Raw genomic sequence first — 16,672 nt, 5'->3', positions numbered from 1 at the left:
GGGATGGGCAAGGGCAGAGGTCACAGGAAAAAAATTCAAGGAGAAGTTTGCGTCACTGCAGGTGATCCAGCCTCCCTGTCCCCTTCTGCTCCCTCCTTCTCCCCTCTTGACACCAAATGCCTTTAAAGCGCAGTGCTTAGATTTATGCCTTTTGCATGAACATGGAAACTGCTCAGATGTTTTTGCAGCACTATTAAGCCATTAGATACAAAGGCTTTTGCCTGGCGATAGATCAAGGATAGTGGTGCTACAGTTTCTGACATCACGGAAAAGGTTGAACCCTCGGACCAGAATTTGGGTCCTGGCTTGACACATATCAGTTTGTCTGACCATGAAGGAAGTACCTAATCACTTGCACCTTCCAACCCCAGGATGTGATGCCAGACCATCTCAACGCTCTGTCCTGGTGCATTGTGAGGATGCTCTATAGGCCCATTGGGGGTGCAGCCACATCATCACGGGGATGCTGGAGCCTCTCGCTGCTCCCAGCATTTTTCACGGGGAGCAGCAGCCAAGTTGAAGGAGGCAGACTCACTGGGGCTGATTCTCTGGAAGTAAATGTTGGGAGCAGGTGCTGTCTGGTCAGATCGTACCTCTGCCATTCATGTGGTTAACATGAGGATAGTCACAGGCTGTCCCTGTGGTTCTTCTGCCCATTTACCTGCCTAAAAATGGGCAGAAGAACCTGGTCACATCAACAGAGGATGCACAAGGAAGCACCCTGAGCCTTTGAGTGGAGGTGTCCAAAGGCCTCTGGCCCGAGGGGGCCGTGCTCCACCACCGTGCTGCGGCCGCTGTCATGCCAGGACACCCATCTAGTGCAGCATCCCACGCTGTCCTCCTTGGGAGAGAGTCCTTCCGTATCTCAGGAACCCCAGGGGGCTCCGGTAGTGAGTTATATGGCAGTTACAATGGTTTCTTCTCTTCCTGCACATTTTGTACCTCCATTCCGCCTTCAGGCAAGTGGAGTGCTGCAGATGGCATGGGTATTTTTGTTTCTATTCTGTGAACAAACAGTGATCCAGAAGAATGAAGCAAGTTAGTTGGGTGAAGCCGGGGCCAGAACCCAAGTTGTGTCCCGCTCGGCTCAGGGCCCTTACACCACAGATCTGGCTCTGCTGAGAGCATCAGGCACCCGACGGCCCACACACTTTCCTCCTCATCCCACAGCCAGGCCCCTTCTCACCTGCTTCAGCACCTCTCTGTGGGGAAAGCCCAGCCTAGGGAAGGAGCAGATATTAAAACATCCTGAGGAGCAGGGCCCGGGAGACTTCAATCACAGTGGGAAAATATGAACACTTAGACCCTCAAGAGGAACAGGTAATGGCCCTGTGTTTCCAGAGTGTGGCCAATTTAAGGGATCCGATGCCAGTGCCCAACCTCGAACAGAGTATCCAGGTCAGAAGGCGTCCGAGGGGTCATCTGCCTCCCCCAGTTTGCACATGAGGAGACCAAGGCCTGATGTTTGAACTCAGGCCCCAACTCTCCCCGTTCAGTATTCCACCTTTGGCTGACACTGCTCCTTTTTTTGGTAGAGAGGAGGGTGGCGGTGCACAGTCACTGGACATGGCCATGCTTGCTGGGAGTTTGCATCCTGCCTCACTAAGTGCTTGCATTATCTCTGTCTCATTTGGTCCTCCCTGATGGGGCAGGCAGGTTACCAGAGCCCTGCAGTGCTATGGGAAAAGCCCCGTGGTCTAATAGAATGGGTTTTGATGTTGAGTAGGTTCAAGGTGGGAAAAGAAATCTATAACCCAGGGGTGCTACATTTGGGTCCTGTGTATCCCTCTTTCTGGCTTGGCAGGACACAGAGAGGTTTCAAGCCCGCAGTCAAGAGCTGGAACAGAAACTGTTATGTAAGGAGCAGGAGCTGGAGCAGCTCACCCAGAAGCAGAAAAGGGTATGTTGCTGTCATGGCCTCAGAGTACCTGGCTCTTCTCTCCATCCTTTCCTCTGCCTCTTGCCCACCTTCCCTGCCATTCACTTAAGGACTTTTGATTTTTTTTAACCTGAGAAGAACGATTTAGTTGTACAACAGATAGCATTTAAAATCACAGGTGATCCCAAGATAAAACCTTTACTTCTCCAATACCAGGTGTTTAACTTGGAAAAGTTGCCAAGCATTCCCCCATGAGGTATCTGCAGACATGTTCCTATAATTATACCCAGGAGCCACAAGAATGCCAAAACTGGAATTTGTTTCCTGCCTCCTGTATAAGAAAAGAGGGGAATGCCGAGGTACAAGAGACATTGTCTACCACGATATTTGGCGGGAGGCTACAGATAAGTTTCTTCCGTCCAGAATGGTCATGGATGCCTCTGCTGGAACAGGCGCTTCCGAAGTCAGCCTGTGTCTTCCCTGGTCGTGTGGTGCCTGGACAGGGTCATTGGCATCCTTTGTGGCTACTCCCATCCCTGCAGGAAGAATGCAGACGCCAGGCACTCCTCTCTGATGTACCTGAGCCTCCAGGAGGCAGGCTGGGTGGTGCGCTCTGCAGGGCAGCGTCTCTGTGGCCGGGAGTGCCTGGCTGATGAGCCCAGAAAGACTGACGGCCTAGGCAAGCCTCCTACTTAGCGGCCTCCACTCCTTAGCAAGGGCTCCTGAGGGAGACGGGCTGGCGTGCCACTGGCCTCCTGTTTTGTTGTGCCTGGTGCCGGAAGGAATCCAGCTCTGGACAGACCAGGACACGTTGCTTCCATTTCAATAGAGAGGGTTATTTTTAGCAGCACATTAACATCTACTTGAAGACAGCCCTGCTAAGACAAGAGACTGTTCCACTGCTGCTGCTACCCAAGCTATGAATTTAGGTCTCTTTCCTTCTGCAGCAAGACGATTTCTACTCCGGGAACTGCCAGCTGCCTCCCCGTTTCTCCATCCACAGTTGCACCTTGCTTCTCCTACTCCTTCTCTTCCTCTCTATTATGCATTAAGTTCCTAGCAATTAGATTTATCCCTCAAATGAATGATTGCCACTCGATGTAATTACTGCATGCTTGCCTGATTACACAGGAGCCTTTTGAGAATCACACCAAATTCCTTGTTGTTACTTCTTCCTCCCCTTACTGGCCACATTCATTAAACTAAATTTATTATGATATATGTACCTTGGTTTGATTCTTCCTCTGGTGAGAGGATTAGAAGCTCTGCACAGCATAATCAACAGCCAAGAAAAGCTGAAGCTATAAAAATGCAAGGTTTTTAGTTACTTTAGAGACATAGAAAAGGTCTGTGTTCTGTTTGAACTGTTTTAGTTATTTCCTAAGAATTTTCAGGGCTTCTGGCTACCCTTAAAAGCTTCTCTAGATTAATGGAATTGGAGTTGAGAGGAGAAAAGGGAATATATAGATTTACTATCAGCGTGCGAAATTGGGAAGGATGGTTTTATGAAGCAGGCCATTTAGCTGTTCCCCTTCTCCATCAAGGACCAAGGAAAAGAAATTGGCTTAAAGGACAACAAGACGGATTTAGGTTAGATCTCAAGGCCATTCACACGGACGGACTGTGGAAGTTCCTTTGTTAGTGGTCTTTCTGAGTGGAGCAGTTCCTCCTGGACTATTTAGTGATCCTGTGTGGAGACAGGGGAGAGACAAGATGTGCTCTGAAAGCTCCTTCCTGCCTAGAGGAGTGTGTATGTGTGAACTGAGGCGAGGACAATGCCGATTTAGGCTTGAGGCCAGTGAGGGGTGGCAGTGACGGTTCCTGCCTGCCAAGCGGGGAAAGCAAGGTGAGGCCAGGGCAGGTCCTCCTGAAGATGGTGGTCACTCCTCATTCCCCTCTGCTCCCCATTCCTTTGCAGCTGGAAGGTCAGTGCACAGCCCTGCATCATGACAAGCATGAGACCAAGGCTGAGAATACCAAGCTGAAACTCACCAACCAGGAGCTGGCGCGGGAGCTGGAGCGGACCTCCTGGGAGCTCCAGGATGCTCAGCAGCAGCTGGAAAGCCTTCAGCAAGAGGCCTGCAAACTCCACCAGGAGAAGGAGATGTGAGTCCAGCCTTTGTCCGCTCCTCTGCTGTCCTCCAGCACCACCCCCGCACTATGGGCGTGTCCCCTCGCCGCTCAGAGGCCCTGTCTCCTGGCCTGTGAAGTGTGGATTTGGGCTTGTTGCTCCCTGAGACTCTTCTAACACTCTTCTAGGATTCTGACCCTGTGAAGCAGACCAGTTCTGTGTCCAGCATTGCCTGGGATTGACAAGAAATGTACAGCCCTGTTCTCAGAAAATGCATCCTGTGATTAGAAAGACACGTTTTTCCACAAACAAATATGAGGGAGTCTGTGGGCAAATGCTGAGTGAGCAGACAGACCCTAAGTAACTGTCGTCGTGTAGAGACCTGGGAGGCCAAGGGGGACCAGAGGGAGGCAGGAAGGCTTCCGGGATCAGCATATGATCTGACGGGGCATGTGTCACTGTCCTGGACTTGCCTGTCCATCTCTGCCCATTTTTTTCACCATGTTCCTCAGATTCAACTGTGTGGTCCCAGTAGGGGGAAACCCACATCTCTCAGGGCCCGACCTGCCAATGGTGTCCAGCCATGGGGGTTGGTTTACTAGGCAGAGGCACACCTGAGGCAGAATCAAGCCTGGGTCTGCACCTTAAGCTGGAGGAGTCCCTGAAGAATCAGCCATTTATCTTGTCTTGGTAGTCTTAGGTTTTAGAACAAATGTACTCTGAGGCTCAGGGCAGAGGACCCTTCTTTGTTTATTTGTATATTCATTTATCCATAGAGCCAATGACTTCTTCATTTGGCAAACATTTATTCTGCGCTAGGTACCGTGCTGGGCATTCGATATATCTCACTTATGTGGATCATTTGACATCCTCCCATTTGATCTTTAAATCATCCTGGGCCAGGCGTGGTGGCTCACACCTGTAATCCCAGCACTTTGGGAGGCCGAGGTGGGCAGATCACGAGGTCAGGAGTTCGAGACCAGCCTGACCAACATGATGAAATCCTATCTCTATTAAAAATACAAAAATTAGCTGGGCATGGTGATACACGCCTGTAGTCTCAGCTACTCAGGAGGCTGAGGCAGGAGAACGGCTTGAACCTGGGAGGCAGAGGTTACAGTGAGCCGAGATCGTGCCACTGCACTCCAGCCTGGGCGACAGAGCAAGACTCTGTCTCAAAAAAAAAAAAAAAAAAAAAAATTCCTGATGTGGCAGGTTCTGCTATTATCAAAGAGGAAACTGAGGTTCAGAGGTTTAAGTAACTATCCCAAGATGCCAAGAGTTATACACATCTTGCCGATTTTCCCTAGAGAATAACAAGCCTGCAGAAAATATCCTTACAAGAGTCGGACTGGCTATCATTTACTCACACATTCGTTCATGCACTCTTCATTCATTCATTTATTCTGAAAAAAGTAATTGTGTGCCTGATCCTGAAAGGTACCAGGTAGTACCGAAAGGCCGATTTTAGGGAAAAGGGCAGTGCTACGTACCAGAACTTGTTTTATAGATATTAACTCCCCTTGTTCAGAAGTGAAGGTGCTCACTCTGGGTGGCTGCTGGCAGGATTTTGGTCCACAGGCCTATGTAAAACTGCTGTGCTGGTGTGACCTCTGTGTGGAATCCTGTACCGTTTGGTGCTAATTGCCTGGGGTAAAAGGAAGGAGACGTGTTTGGGCTGGAAATTTCACCCTAGTAAGATGTCTCCAGTTAAAACAAAACAAAAACAAAGAGCTCCCAAGTAGCTGACTTAAATTAAGCCCCTCCATTCCAATTCTTGGATGACCAGTTGTGGAAGGACAACATATTTCACTGTGAACAAGCAAAATCAGTTCCTCCTCACTGAGAACAGGTCAACAAGGTACAGGCATTTAGCTTTACAAACACAATTAAGGATGCAGGCTCTTAAAATTCAATCAAGCTCTAAAAGCAACAAACATCTGAAGGCACAAGCATTAGAACAGCAAATGGAAATAAACACCCAGTGCTGGAGCGTCACATCACAGCGTGAGGATTCAAAGCTTTCTGAAGTCTTATCTTAATTAACCAAGCCAGAGACACAATCTCTGGAGGCTGAGAATTGAAAAAGAGGGAGGGAGGGAGGATGGGAGGAAGAGAGAAATATGACTCCAGAACCTTCACAACTTGTATTCAAGAAGCTTGAAGTTTCTTGTGTAGCCGGGGAACATCCTGGGGCCTGGAGAGCATGTCCCGTCCAGGGAGGCCGGGAGAGCAGTGCAGCGAGAGGCTTGGCTTGTTCTCCATAGAGTAGGGTTGCAGACGGGCAGATGGAGAGGACTTTGATGCTCTGGTTCACCTGGAGGCGTCCCTGAAGAATCAGCCATTTATCTTGTCTTGGTAGTCTTAGGTTTGAGAACAAATGTACTCTGAGGTTCAGGGCAGAGGACCCTCCTTTGTTTATTTGTATATTCATTTATCCTTATAGTCAGTGACTTCTTCATTTGGCAAACATTTATTCTGCGCTAGGTACCGTGCTGGGCATTCGATATATCTCACTTATGTCGATCATTTGACATCCTCTCATTTGATCTTTAAATCATCCTGGGCCAGGCGCAGTGACTCACACTCATTTTATACATGAAGAGACTGAGGCTCAGAGAAGTGTAGTGATGGGCCCAAAGCCGCGCAGCTAGTTAGTGCCGGATAACAGGGATGGAGCCCAGTTCTCCTGATAGTCCCGGGCTCTCCCACAGGGTCTTGCTGCCTCGTGCTGCAGCAGAGCAGCTGGGAGAGGAAAGGGTGGAGCTGGGAGGTAAACAGGCTTAGTCACTGATCAGCAAGAATTCTGAACAGGCAAAATTAATTTTCCTGATCTCTGAAGATGCTCAAGGTAGCGGAAGTAGATTTTAAAATGAGATAAAGAAAGAACTATCAAGCAGAGAGGTAATATAAAGATGAAGGTCAGCTGAGAAGCAGCAACTCTCTGTTTATTTTTTAATTAACTTTTATTTTGAGTAAGTAGTTATGACAAGGCACGCAATTCAAAAGGCACAAAAGGTTATATGCTCAAAAAGAAGTCTGTGTCCCCGACACAGCCCCGATCTGCAGTCATCAGAGCCACTGGTCATGGTTTCCTGTGGATCCTTTCAGAGTATGCTGTATGTATATGCAGGCACAGACACATATATGTGCGTGCACACACGTGCACACGCATACACACACACACGCTTTTCCTTTATAAAACAGTAGCATACTAAGCATACTGTTCTGCATTTACATTTTTCACTTGACAATATGTCTTGTGAAGTGCTCCATAGCTCATCTCTCCCCTAAAACAAAGCCAACAGCAGTTCCCCTAAGGGTAACCATAAACGCCTCACCAATTACCACTCCAAACAACTGCAGGTTCTTTCCCTTTCAGTTTACATATTACCATGTATACACTTTTAGAACCTCTAGGTTAGAAGGACTTTAGAGGTCATTCAGTCAAATATCTAAGTGTCTTTTTTTCCAGAAGTGCCTTTCTTTTGTTGACACAAAAATATATTTCTGAATATATGTGTGTATATATAGATGTACAAATATCCAAGCAGATATATGTTTACTAGACAAACAGAACAGTACATGTGTTCACATGTATTTCTAATACAAATGTGTGTATATATAGCCCTGATGGTCACTGGTGCTACGTATGCAGAGCCAGAGAAAACTTAGAATTTGGGAACTGGCTATTTGGTAAAATACTCTGTGAGAACCCAGACCTTAAGTCCCTGGTGAATGATTTTCCTGAGCAGAGGAAAAGCTGTGAGCTCCTGGCCACCCCTGGAGAGAGGCAGGACACAGGGTGGGGTGGGGGACCCTAAAGTACAGCACCAGGATCTTCAGCTCCCAGGGCCCAGAGTCGGGAGTGGGCAGCTCTGCTCACAGAGCGCTCATCAGAGCAGAGTCCCGGACAGGGGTTTAGAGACCCAGTTTGGATGATGGGAAATACATTGTTTTTCTTCAAGTTGAAATTAAATATAATCGGTAATAAAATGCCAAGAATTTGCATCTCTGCAGGAGCCAGAGAAGGTTTGTTGCTTAATTGGAATTGTCTGAGTTGAACTTAGAATTTCATTCAGCCTCTTATTGCTGTAAATTGACTTTACAATTATTCTATAAAATGGGGAAAAGAGAAACATCATGCTGAAGGAATCAGGTTATTAGGAGCTTGGCAGGAGAGTCCTGTGGACCAGCATGTTGGTGCTGTTTCTGCCAGCTCAGTAATGAGATGGATGGGGTGGCAGAGGGGTCCTTGCCCAGCCCAGTGTGTGCACAGCCTGGCAGCCCTGACAGCCCATGGGAAGTGACGCCTGTATCAACTTGCAAGATGCTCCCTACGTGAAAAGCTGTGCTGCAGTTTGGAAACGTGGAACTATAGACCCTTGTAGTAAGATCGGAGAGCGGTTAAAAATCGTCTAAAGTATGGTATAGAACAGAGAAGGAAAAATGAAGACAGAATTGTGAAGTGAAGCCAGTTTCCCAATATCACCCAATGTCTTATTTTTTTCCTTTCCTTTCTTCCCTGAGTGATGCTGAAGACCTGCCCCATTACCCCATCCTTCCTTCCTCTTTTATTCTTCCTTCTTTTCCTCCTTCCTTCATTCTTTCCTTCCTGTCTTCCTCCTTCCCTCCCTTTCTTCCTTCTTTGCTCCCCCTCACCTCTTTTACCCTCTTTTCTTTCTTCCTCCACCTATTTGCTGATTACACCTCCAAGCCAGGCGCTGTGTCGAGGATATCAATGTAAACAAACCAGACACAGCCCTTACCTCCCCAGCTGAGTTGCCCTCTAGTTGCCCTGATTCACAGCCTCCCTGCTTCTGTCTCCCCTTCCTCACAACTCCTGTTACAATTAACACGTTTGCATAGTGATATACATGGTTATAATAGATACATTCAATTCTGCATTACAGCTGGATCATAAGTCAGAGAAATGAAGGCCCAATAGTGAAAAGTCCAGATATCTGGGGACTTTGGGAGGAAGGTGGGAAAGAAAAGGTGGTTCTTCCAGAGCTCCTAAAAGCATACCGTGCCAGCCTCTGGGTGGGGCGAGAATGGGAGGGAAGGTAATACAAATTCTGCTCTCACCCTTCAAGATCTGGCTGGAGAAGAACATTGATTCTAATTCCCTGAAGTCTGGATAGGATAGGGCAGTTTGGAGCCTGGACAGACTCTTTAGTGACCATCCAGCCTATTCTTAGGTGGCACGTGAAGTGGCTGTGGAATGAGCTGGGTCTGGGGGTAGGAGGGGACCCTGGTTCAGTCACGGATTGTCTGCGTGAACTGCAGAGACTTAGCAGACTTCTCTGATGGTCACAGTCTATAAATTGAGGGTAAGTTCACCTCCCAAATTGGGCGCATGCAATGCCCAAAACACTTGCAAACCACAGGAGCTCTCCAAGAGAAGGTCACGTTCCTCCAATGCCCTCCGTCCCCAGCGCGGCATCGCCTGCCAGTCTCCAGCATGAGGGGTCTGGGCATCCGGCTTCCACCCGGGAGCTCACCGCCATGTGTTTGCCTCCTCCTCAGGGAAGTGTACCGCGTGACAGAGAGTCTACAGCGCGAGAAGGCCGGGCTCCTCAAGCAGCTGGATTTCCTAAGGTGCGTCGGTGGGCACTGGCCTGTGCTGAGAGCACCTCCCAGAAGCCTGGGGTCGGAAGGACCAGTCTGAGGGTCATCCTTGCCTACGTGCTAGAAAAATATGCCTGCGGAGAGCGCCCTCATTCCCTTGGTCCCCAACGCAGTGTTTGGACCACTGAGTAGCCACTGTGTTATGTGTGGTCCATTTACACGTGCGCCCATATCCAGTGTATTCCTCCTGGTGGGGCGGCTCCGCCCCACTCTTCTGAGTCCCTCACAGGACCATGCTTGGTACTGGATCACCTGGGAGCAGAGCTGGGTTTATTGAGCATTTAATCTATGCCAGAAATATCATCTCTTTCATCTTCAGCAAAACTGTTAGGTGAGTAGGGCGGTTAATTCACAGGAATTAACTGACGGGGAAGTTGATATTCGAGGAATGAGGTGATTTACCACAGGCAGCGCAGCTCCCCGCCGATAGGGCCAGAATGGAAATCTGTAACTCGGCTGTGTTCTGTTCGTGTTTGTTGAATGAGTAAATGAATCGCAAACAGAGCACCAAGAAAAAGCTTCCTCAGCCTTCAGAGACCCCCCGGCAATAAACTCAAAGTCGACGGGTCTGGAGTGTGCACCGCCCTCCCCTCCTCAGAAACACAAACCTGTGCAGGGAAAGATGGAAGTTTTGGTGCTGCCCGTGATGTCTGTAAGTCGCTGCCGGCTGGGCACCTCTGGGGGAATGGTGAGGAAACAGAAGGACTTTGGGTTCTGATTTTTGAAGTGCAAGTGGTTTTGAATCACTTCCCAGTTATGTTAGGAAGGTTTTTGTTTTTGTGAAAGCAAGGGATGCTCACTCTGTCTGGCATCTATGACGCTACCAAATGGAAAAGTGCTTCAACCTGAATGCGTTGCAGATTGACCGTGCTCGGTACATGATTTGGTCAGGCCTCCAGAGCCAGGGAACATGCAGGGGGGTTCTGAGGTGACCAAGTTGTGATCCATGTGCGAGAAGGTCTTGATTCTTAGGAAGGCTTGAGTAAAAGGAAGAGAACAAAATGGATAAGGACAAGTTTGGGGTCTTTTTTTTCTATCGCATTGAGGAAACAATGAAAGGGTAGATTCAAAGAGAATGCGCAGGGGAGAATGACAAGGCAGCTCTCTACAAATACGCACGGGTCTTTTTAATGGAGGCTAGCATTTGTGCAGGATCACAAAGGGGCTGAGGCCCTCCTGTGCCATCGATCCAGGGTTACCAAGCTTAAGTCCCGCTGGCTAATGAAAGCTGAGAGCTGGAGGGAAGGCCTCATGGCACATCTCTCCCTCACAGTGAAACCACCTGGAATCAAGGGAGAGAGAATGCTGCAGTGGGTGTGGGGGATAGCGGGAATATCGGGGGAGGGCAGGGGTGGGATGGTGGTGGAATCAGGACGACAGCTGGGGTGTGACGGGGTGAGAAGGGCTGCCATCCGAAGGACGGTGGGTGCAAACACGAGCAATTTCAGGGCACTTGATTAGGAACAAGCACTTTGAAGCTGGATCTGATTCAAAACCCAGCACTTCCTCTCATTAGCTTGTGTGACCTTGGGCAGTTGACTTAACCAATCCGAGTCTTAATTTTCCCATGCCTAGCTTACAGGGTTCTTTTGAGGATAAGATGATACTTGTGAGTAGGAATTACAGTAGAGCAGCATTGTGAACAAAAGCAGATACGTTTCTTTAAATACTGAGGCTTCTGTGTGGGGATGGCCACATCTGCATAAAGCAGGAAGCCACAAAGGAAGAAACAACGCAGCATGCTTTCCAAAAATGGTGGGACTTTCCAGGTCTCCCAAGGTCCTCGCTCAGGTGCAAGGGTGCTAACTCACAGCTCCGTGCCGAGTGAGGGTCCCTCTAGCATGAGCAGCTCACTTTGCCATTCTCAGGACTTGTAAAATAACCTCCATGTCCCTCCTGACTTGTTCGGAAGGCCCTGGCTGTGTGCCTGCCTGCTTACCTCATGCAGGTAACTGAAAACCACCCTGGCACATTCCTAATGTTTTCTGTAAGACTGGCGGAATTGGAAGTCCGTCGCCCTGGTGGTGACTCCTCAGGCCCCACCTAAAATCTCTTTCTATAGTGTACAACACACTTAGCAGAGCACCTGGCCCACAGTCAGTGCCCCCATAAATGGCAGCGTTGTGATGATTAGGGCCTAACCATGGCTGTGCCCTCCCTTTCCCTTCAGAAGTGTAGATTTGTTCAGAGGCCGCTGGCCAGAAGAGTCATAGAATCACGAAACTGCTAAGCACTTTGAGGTCATCTGGCCTGCCCTCTCCACCTCTTGTGTTAATGGATGAAGTTCCCAGTTGTGAACCCCAAGTGCATTCCGCCGTCGCACAGCAGACCCAGTCAACTCACTTTCCCAACTGCTCCTACTTTAAGTCCTGGAGAAAAGACTCCTCCTTTTCCATCCTCACGCTTGCTCCTGTTTCACAGCTGGAACCATTCGATAAGAGCTTCCTCCCATGCCCATGTCTCTGCCTTCTTCTCTGTTACGGTGGATGTACTCCCCATGCTCATCACAGAGGCCACCCCCAACCCCTGTGCCCAACTCACACTCTAGAATTAGAGCCCGTCCCTTCCCGGCTCCTCAAGGACTATTCCAGCGTTAGTTCTTTCTCTCCTCCATTGTCAGTTTTATCTCTTTTGAAGATACCTACAAAGGTACTCTAATTTTCTTGTCTAACATCTCTTGTCCTCACTTCCCCACCCAGCTACTTGCCATTTCTTCAACCCCTTTACAACGAAATGTTCAGAAGAGTTGTTCACATTCACTGTCTCCACTCCTTTTCTTCACATTCTCAACCCACCAATCAGGCCTTTCCCCGCCTGCTGTTCCACAAAAACAGTTCTTACCCCAGTGGCCAGTGACCTCCATGTTACTAAAAATATTCCTCAAGTGTCAGGGCCCCACGCTTGCCCCCGGCAGTCTATTCTTATCACCACATCCAGGGGGATCGTTTGAAAAGTGGAGCCAGATCTTGACATTCCTTTGCCAGCTGCTTCACCCTCACCGCCCCCATCCGCTTGGCTTCATATCTCATCTGGAGTAAAAATCAAAAGTTCGTACAGTAGCCCACAGGGCTGTGAAGAGGCAGGTCCTGACCACCATCCACTTTTTCTCTGGCTTCATCTCCTAACTACTTACCCTTTGGGCTCTCTACTTCCTCCTTTCTGTTTCTTGCTCACACTAGGTGTATCCCAGCACAAGGCTTTGCCCTAGCCCCTCCTCTGCCTGGAATGCTTCTCCCACTCCTTCACGGTTCTGCACAAATGCTGTCTTGTCAGTGAGGGCGTCACTGACCACCGTAGTTGAAATACTGCTCCACCCTCTGGCTTCTTTTACTCCACTTTCCCGCTTTATTTTCTCAATAACAGATACCCCTCCACTAAAATAACGTTCTGTGAGGCAGGAAGGTTTTGTTTTGGTCATTGGTGTGACCTTGATGGCTAGAAGAGTGCCTGACATGCAGTGGGTGCTCAGGAGACGTTTGAGTGAATGCGTGCATGCGTGCATGAATGGATGAATGAATGGTGCACAGAGAGAAAGAAAGAGGGAGCCCAGTGGGAAGCTCCCAGGTGGAGCTGGAATGCTGGGGTCCCCTCTAGAGGCGGTGCCCCTAATAATAGGAGAGGCCACGCATCATCCTGGTGGGCCATGGGTGTCTCAAGGGCATTCAGTCTATCCCCCACGTCGGTGTGTACCTATCTGTACACACAAACTATCCTCTGCCATTAATCACATCCCTGCGGAAGGAGATTCCACAGACTCCCTGGTCTTCCACACCACCCCTTCCCCTGCACCCATCTGACTAGCGAATTGGCTGCCGTTGGATCTGTCAACTGCAAACTCCGTGTTTGAATAGATTCCCCTTTACCATCCACAGGGAAAGGAACAAGCACCTTCGGGATGAACGGGACATATGTTTTCAGGTAATTGGCCAGTTCTCCCTTACCTGTGGGGGACGAAGGGCTGTGGTCCACTGGACAGCCAGATCCATGTCGAGACTGGCCCAGAGATGTCCTGACACTTGGGATCTATTTGGCAGGATGATAGCATAAAAACGTTTTGCAATTAATAAAAATTCAGGGTGGCCTACTGGGTAACAGTGCGTTAACAGTAACGCGGTTTCCTCTTGGCACAATAAGACGAAAATATTTGGGAGGGTCGCACATTTCTTGGATGCAGAAATGATAGTTCTATCCATGAGATGGCGCAGTTGAAATGTCATTATCGCTTCTAAACCAAAATGCTCACAGCTTGCTTCTTCATTTAAATTTTTATCTCACTGAAAATTTTCCTTTTTATACTGTCATAGACCACATTAGAAATGTGTATTTCACTGTTTTCATACTTGATTTTATGAACAATTTTTCTCTATCCTATAGGGACCCCTACTCTTCCATACCTGAGTACCATGTCTCTCTCTTTCTCTCTCTCTCTCTCTATATATATATGTAGTATATATATAGTGTGTGTATATAATGTGTATATGTGTGTGTATATATGTATGTTTTTATATATCTGTATATACTTTCCTAAATGATGTGAAATCCTATATTTATTTAAAGGCCTTCACTGTGGACCACATTGGCTAAAACCTAGGATTCCATGCTGTTACTCATCTTCCCCTTTAAACAGGAGCCACTGGGTGCTCTGAAGGGAAGAAAACTGAAGGCCAAATTGATTGATGTGACTTCCTAATTATCAGGATGACCATCCTACGAATTTCATGTGTGTCCCTGGGCAAGTCATTTACCACCTTGGACCGTGACCCCCACTGTCACATGAGGAAAGCGAATTCCCATCCCCGCTCCATACAATAGGAATCTTTGAGAAAGATTCTTGGAAAGGGGATGTTGTTGTGTATTGGACCCTTAGCTGACCTAGATATGGTCAGCAGAAGGTGGCTGGTTTGCCCTACATTAGATCTGACCTGCTTTATAATCGCACATCCCTGAGGGACCGCATTACGCCACAGTTTCTTTTCCATCACTTACTGGCAGCAAACATCTCTGCCACCCACCTATGTGTACTATTAGAGCAAGACTTAAGCCTACACATGTTTGTTTGATGATGATAATGGTTATCATTGTTTTAGAAGTAACACTGAACTTATTTTAAAACTTCCAACCAAATGTCACCCTAATCCCTTCACCTCCCTCCCCTTTACCTGCCAAACTGATTCTGCTTTGAAAGGGGCATGGAATTACAGAAGTCCTGTGGGGAATCAAAGAAAGAGGGACAAACTGAATAAGAATTGAAGATGAATTTGGAATCAGCGTAGCCATACCTTCCGGGGCCCTGGGAGCATTGCAGCCCCTCCTCTCATTAAGGATCATTGGGAATCATGGGATGGCTAATTAACGAGAGACATTTCCTGCAGTCTAACTCTCCCGCCTCATCTCCTGGAAGACGTCTGTCAGGGAGCATAGGCTAAGGGGGTTGTAAACCCCTGCTCCACCCAGGTTCTGTGTTACAGATGTTAGTAATTTATCTACACCCAGCCTACTTCCACCAAAAAGCTGAACTGCCTTATGCTACTCAGGAGTTACATGGACAGAACACTGAGTTAATTGATCCTCCTGGCTAGTTACTTTCTCATTACGTCTGAGACTTAGAAATAAAAAGCGATTGGAGCCATACAGTAGGGTGTGAATTAAAGATTCACAGAATTTTTTATACCTGTAAATATTTTTTCTTTTTTCTGTCTGACCAGGCGTGGTGGCTCACTCCTGTAATCCCAGTACTTTGGGAGAGTGAGACGGGAGGATCACTTAAGGTCAAGAATTCAAGACCAACCTGGGCAACATGGCAAGGTTCCATCTCCACAAAAAAATGAGAAAATTAGCCAGGCATGGTAGGGTGCCTATAGTCCTAGCTACCCAGGAGGCTGAGGCTAGAGGATTGCTTGAGTGCAGGAGTTTGAGGCTGCAGTGCGCTGTGATCATGCCATTGCACTCTGACCTGGGAGACAGAGCAAGACCCTGTTTCAAAAATATAGATGTATTTTTTTCAGAAGAGATAAATGTTTAATGCGTATTTTCTATGTGCATTAGAAATATGTATAGAAAATACGCATTAAACATTTATCTCTTCTTCTTTTTCCTTTTACAAATGATCAGTGCTCCTGTGAATAACAGGATGGACTCCAGGCTATAAACTGTGTATTTGTTCATTTGATGAGATAACTGGAAAGGAGATGGAGGGATTCTGGTAAGGGATGATGGCGAAAGGGAAGAGTGGGTAAATGCTAACGGGGTGACCAGAACACTGCTTACTTCCCTCAGAGTTTTGTGTAGAGCCTAGTCTATAAGGTGGGAATCTTGAGCCCTTTTCTGTTCAAACATCAGGGCAAATAGGCATGGATCTAAGGGCATTTTGTGTTTCTACAGAAAAATAAGGCAGCCACGGCAAACACAGCTGCTTCCAGGGCAAGCTGGAAAAACAGATCTGGCTCCGTGATAGGCAAATATGTGGACGGCAGAGGGATTCTTAGGAGGTAAGTCATCTCTACTTGCTCATCTCTTCATTAATGTCGGGCTCACTGGGAGCTGGCTCTGGGCCCACACTCAGTGCCTGCTGACCCCTTGAAAGGTGAGGAAGCTCAGGTCAGCTGCACTCACTGCCCTCAAATCTTGGAACACATTCCCCTCCCTGTTCTAACATCCAAGCCAGAGGGTAATGTGCAGAGCAAACCCCCCAGGACAGACCATTGCCTTCTGAGGCTGCCCCACCCTATTGTGTGTCTGCAGAGAGGGACTGTGTAGCAGCAGAGGAGACGGGTCAAGGGAGAGAGAGATGGAGTGTGTAGCTGGGTAACACTGTTGTCGCTGAGCAGAATGGATGCACTCGGTTTTGGAGTTGTTGTTGTTGTTGTTGTTGTTGTTTGAGACAGAGTCTTGCTTGGTCGCCCAGGCCAGAGTGCAGTGGCACGATCTTGGCTTACTGCAACCTCTGCCTCCCAGGTTCAAGCGATCGTCCTGCCTCAGCATCCCAAATAGCTGGGATTACAGAGGTGCGCCACCACGCCCATCTAATTTTTGTATTTTTAGTAAAGACGGGGTTTCTCCATGTTGGCCAGGACTGGTCTTGAACTCCTGAC

At 48.2% G+C, this 16,672-nt stretch overlaps 1 protein-coding gene across 11 annotated transcripts in view; it reads left to right on the top strand.

The window, feature by feature from the left end:
* Window positions 1–16,672, top strand: part of CRACR2A (calcium release activated channel regulator 2A) — a 159,941-nt gene that overhangs the window by 116,230 nt on the left and 27,039 nt on the right. For all 11 annotated transcript variants that reach the window (XM_077953304.1, XM_015150848.3, XM_077953305.1 and 8 more), the window contains 5 exons: window positions 1,805–1,900; window positions 3,798–3,985; window positions 9,480–9,551; window positions 13,454–13,499; window positions 15,963–16,069. In XM_077953304.1, coding sequence (XP_077809430.1) covers window positions 1,805–1,900; window positions 3,798–3,985; window positions 9,480–9,551; window positions 13,454–13,499; window positions 15,963–16,069 — 509 coding nt within the window. The remainder of the gene's footprint in view (window positions 1–1,804; window positions 1,901–3,797; window positions 3,986–9,479; window positions 9,552–13,453; window positions 13,500–15,962; window positions 16,070–16,672) is intronic.

The sequence above is a fragment of the Macaca mulatta genome, chromosome 11 (assembly GCF_049350105.2).
Source record: "Macaca mulatta isolate MMU2019108-1 chromosome 11, T2T-MMU8v2.0, whole genome shotgun sequence".
Lineage (NCBI taxonomy): Eukaryota > Metazoa > Chordata > Mammalia > Primates > Cercopithecidae > Macaca > Macaca mulatta.
This window is presented reverse-complemented; position numbering and strand designations above follow the sequence as displayed.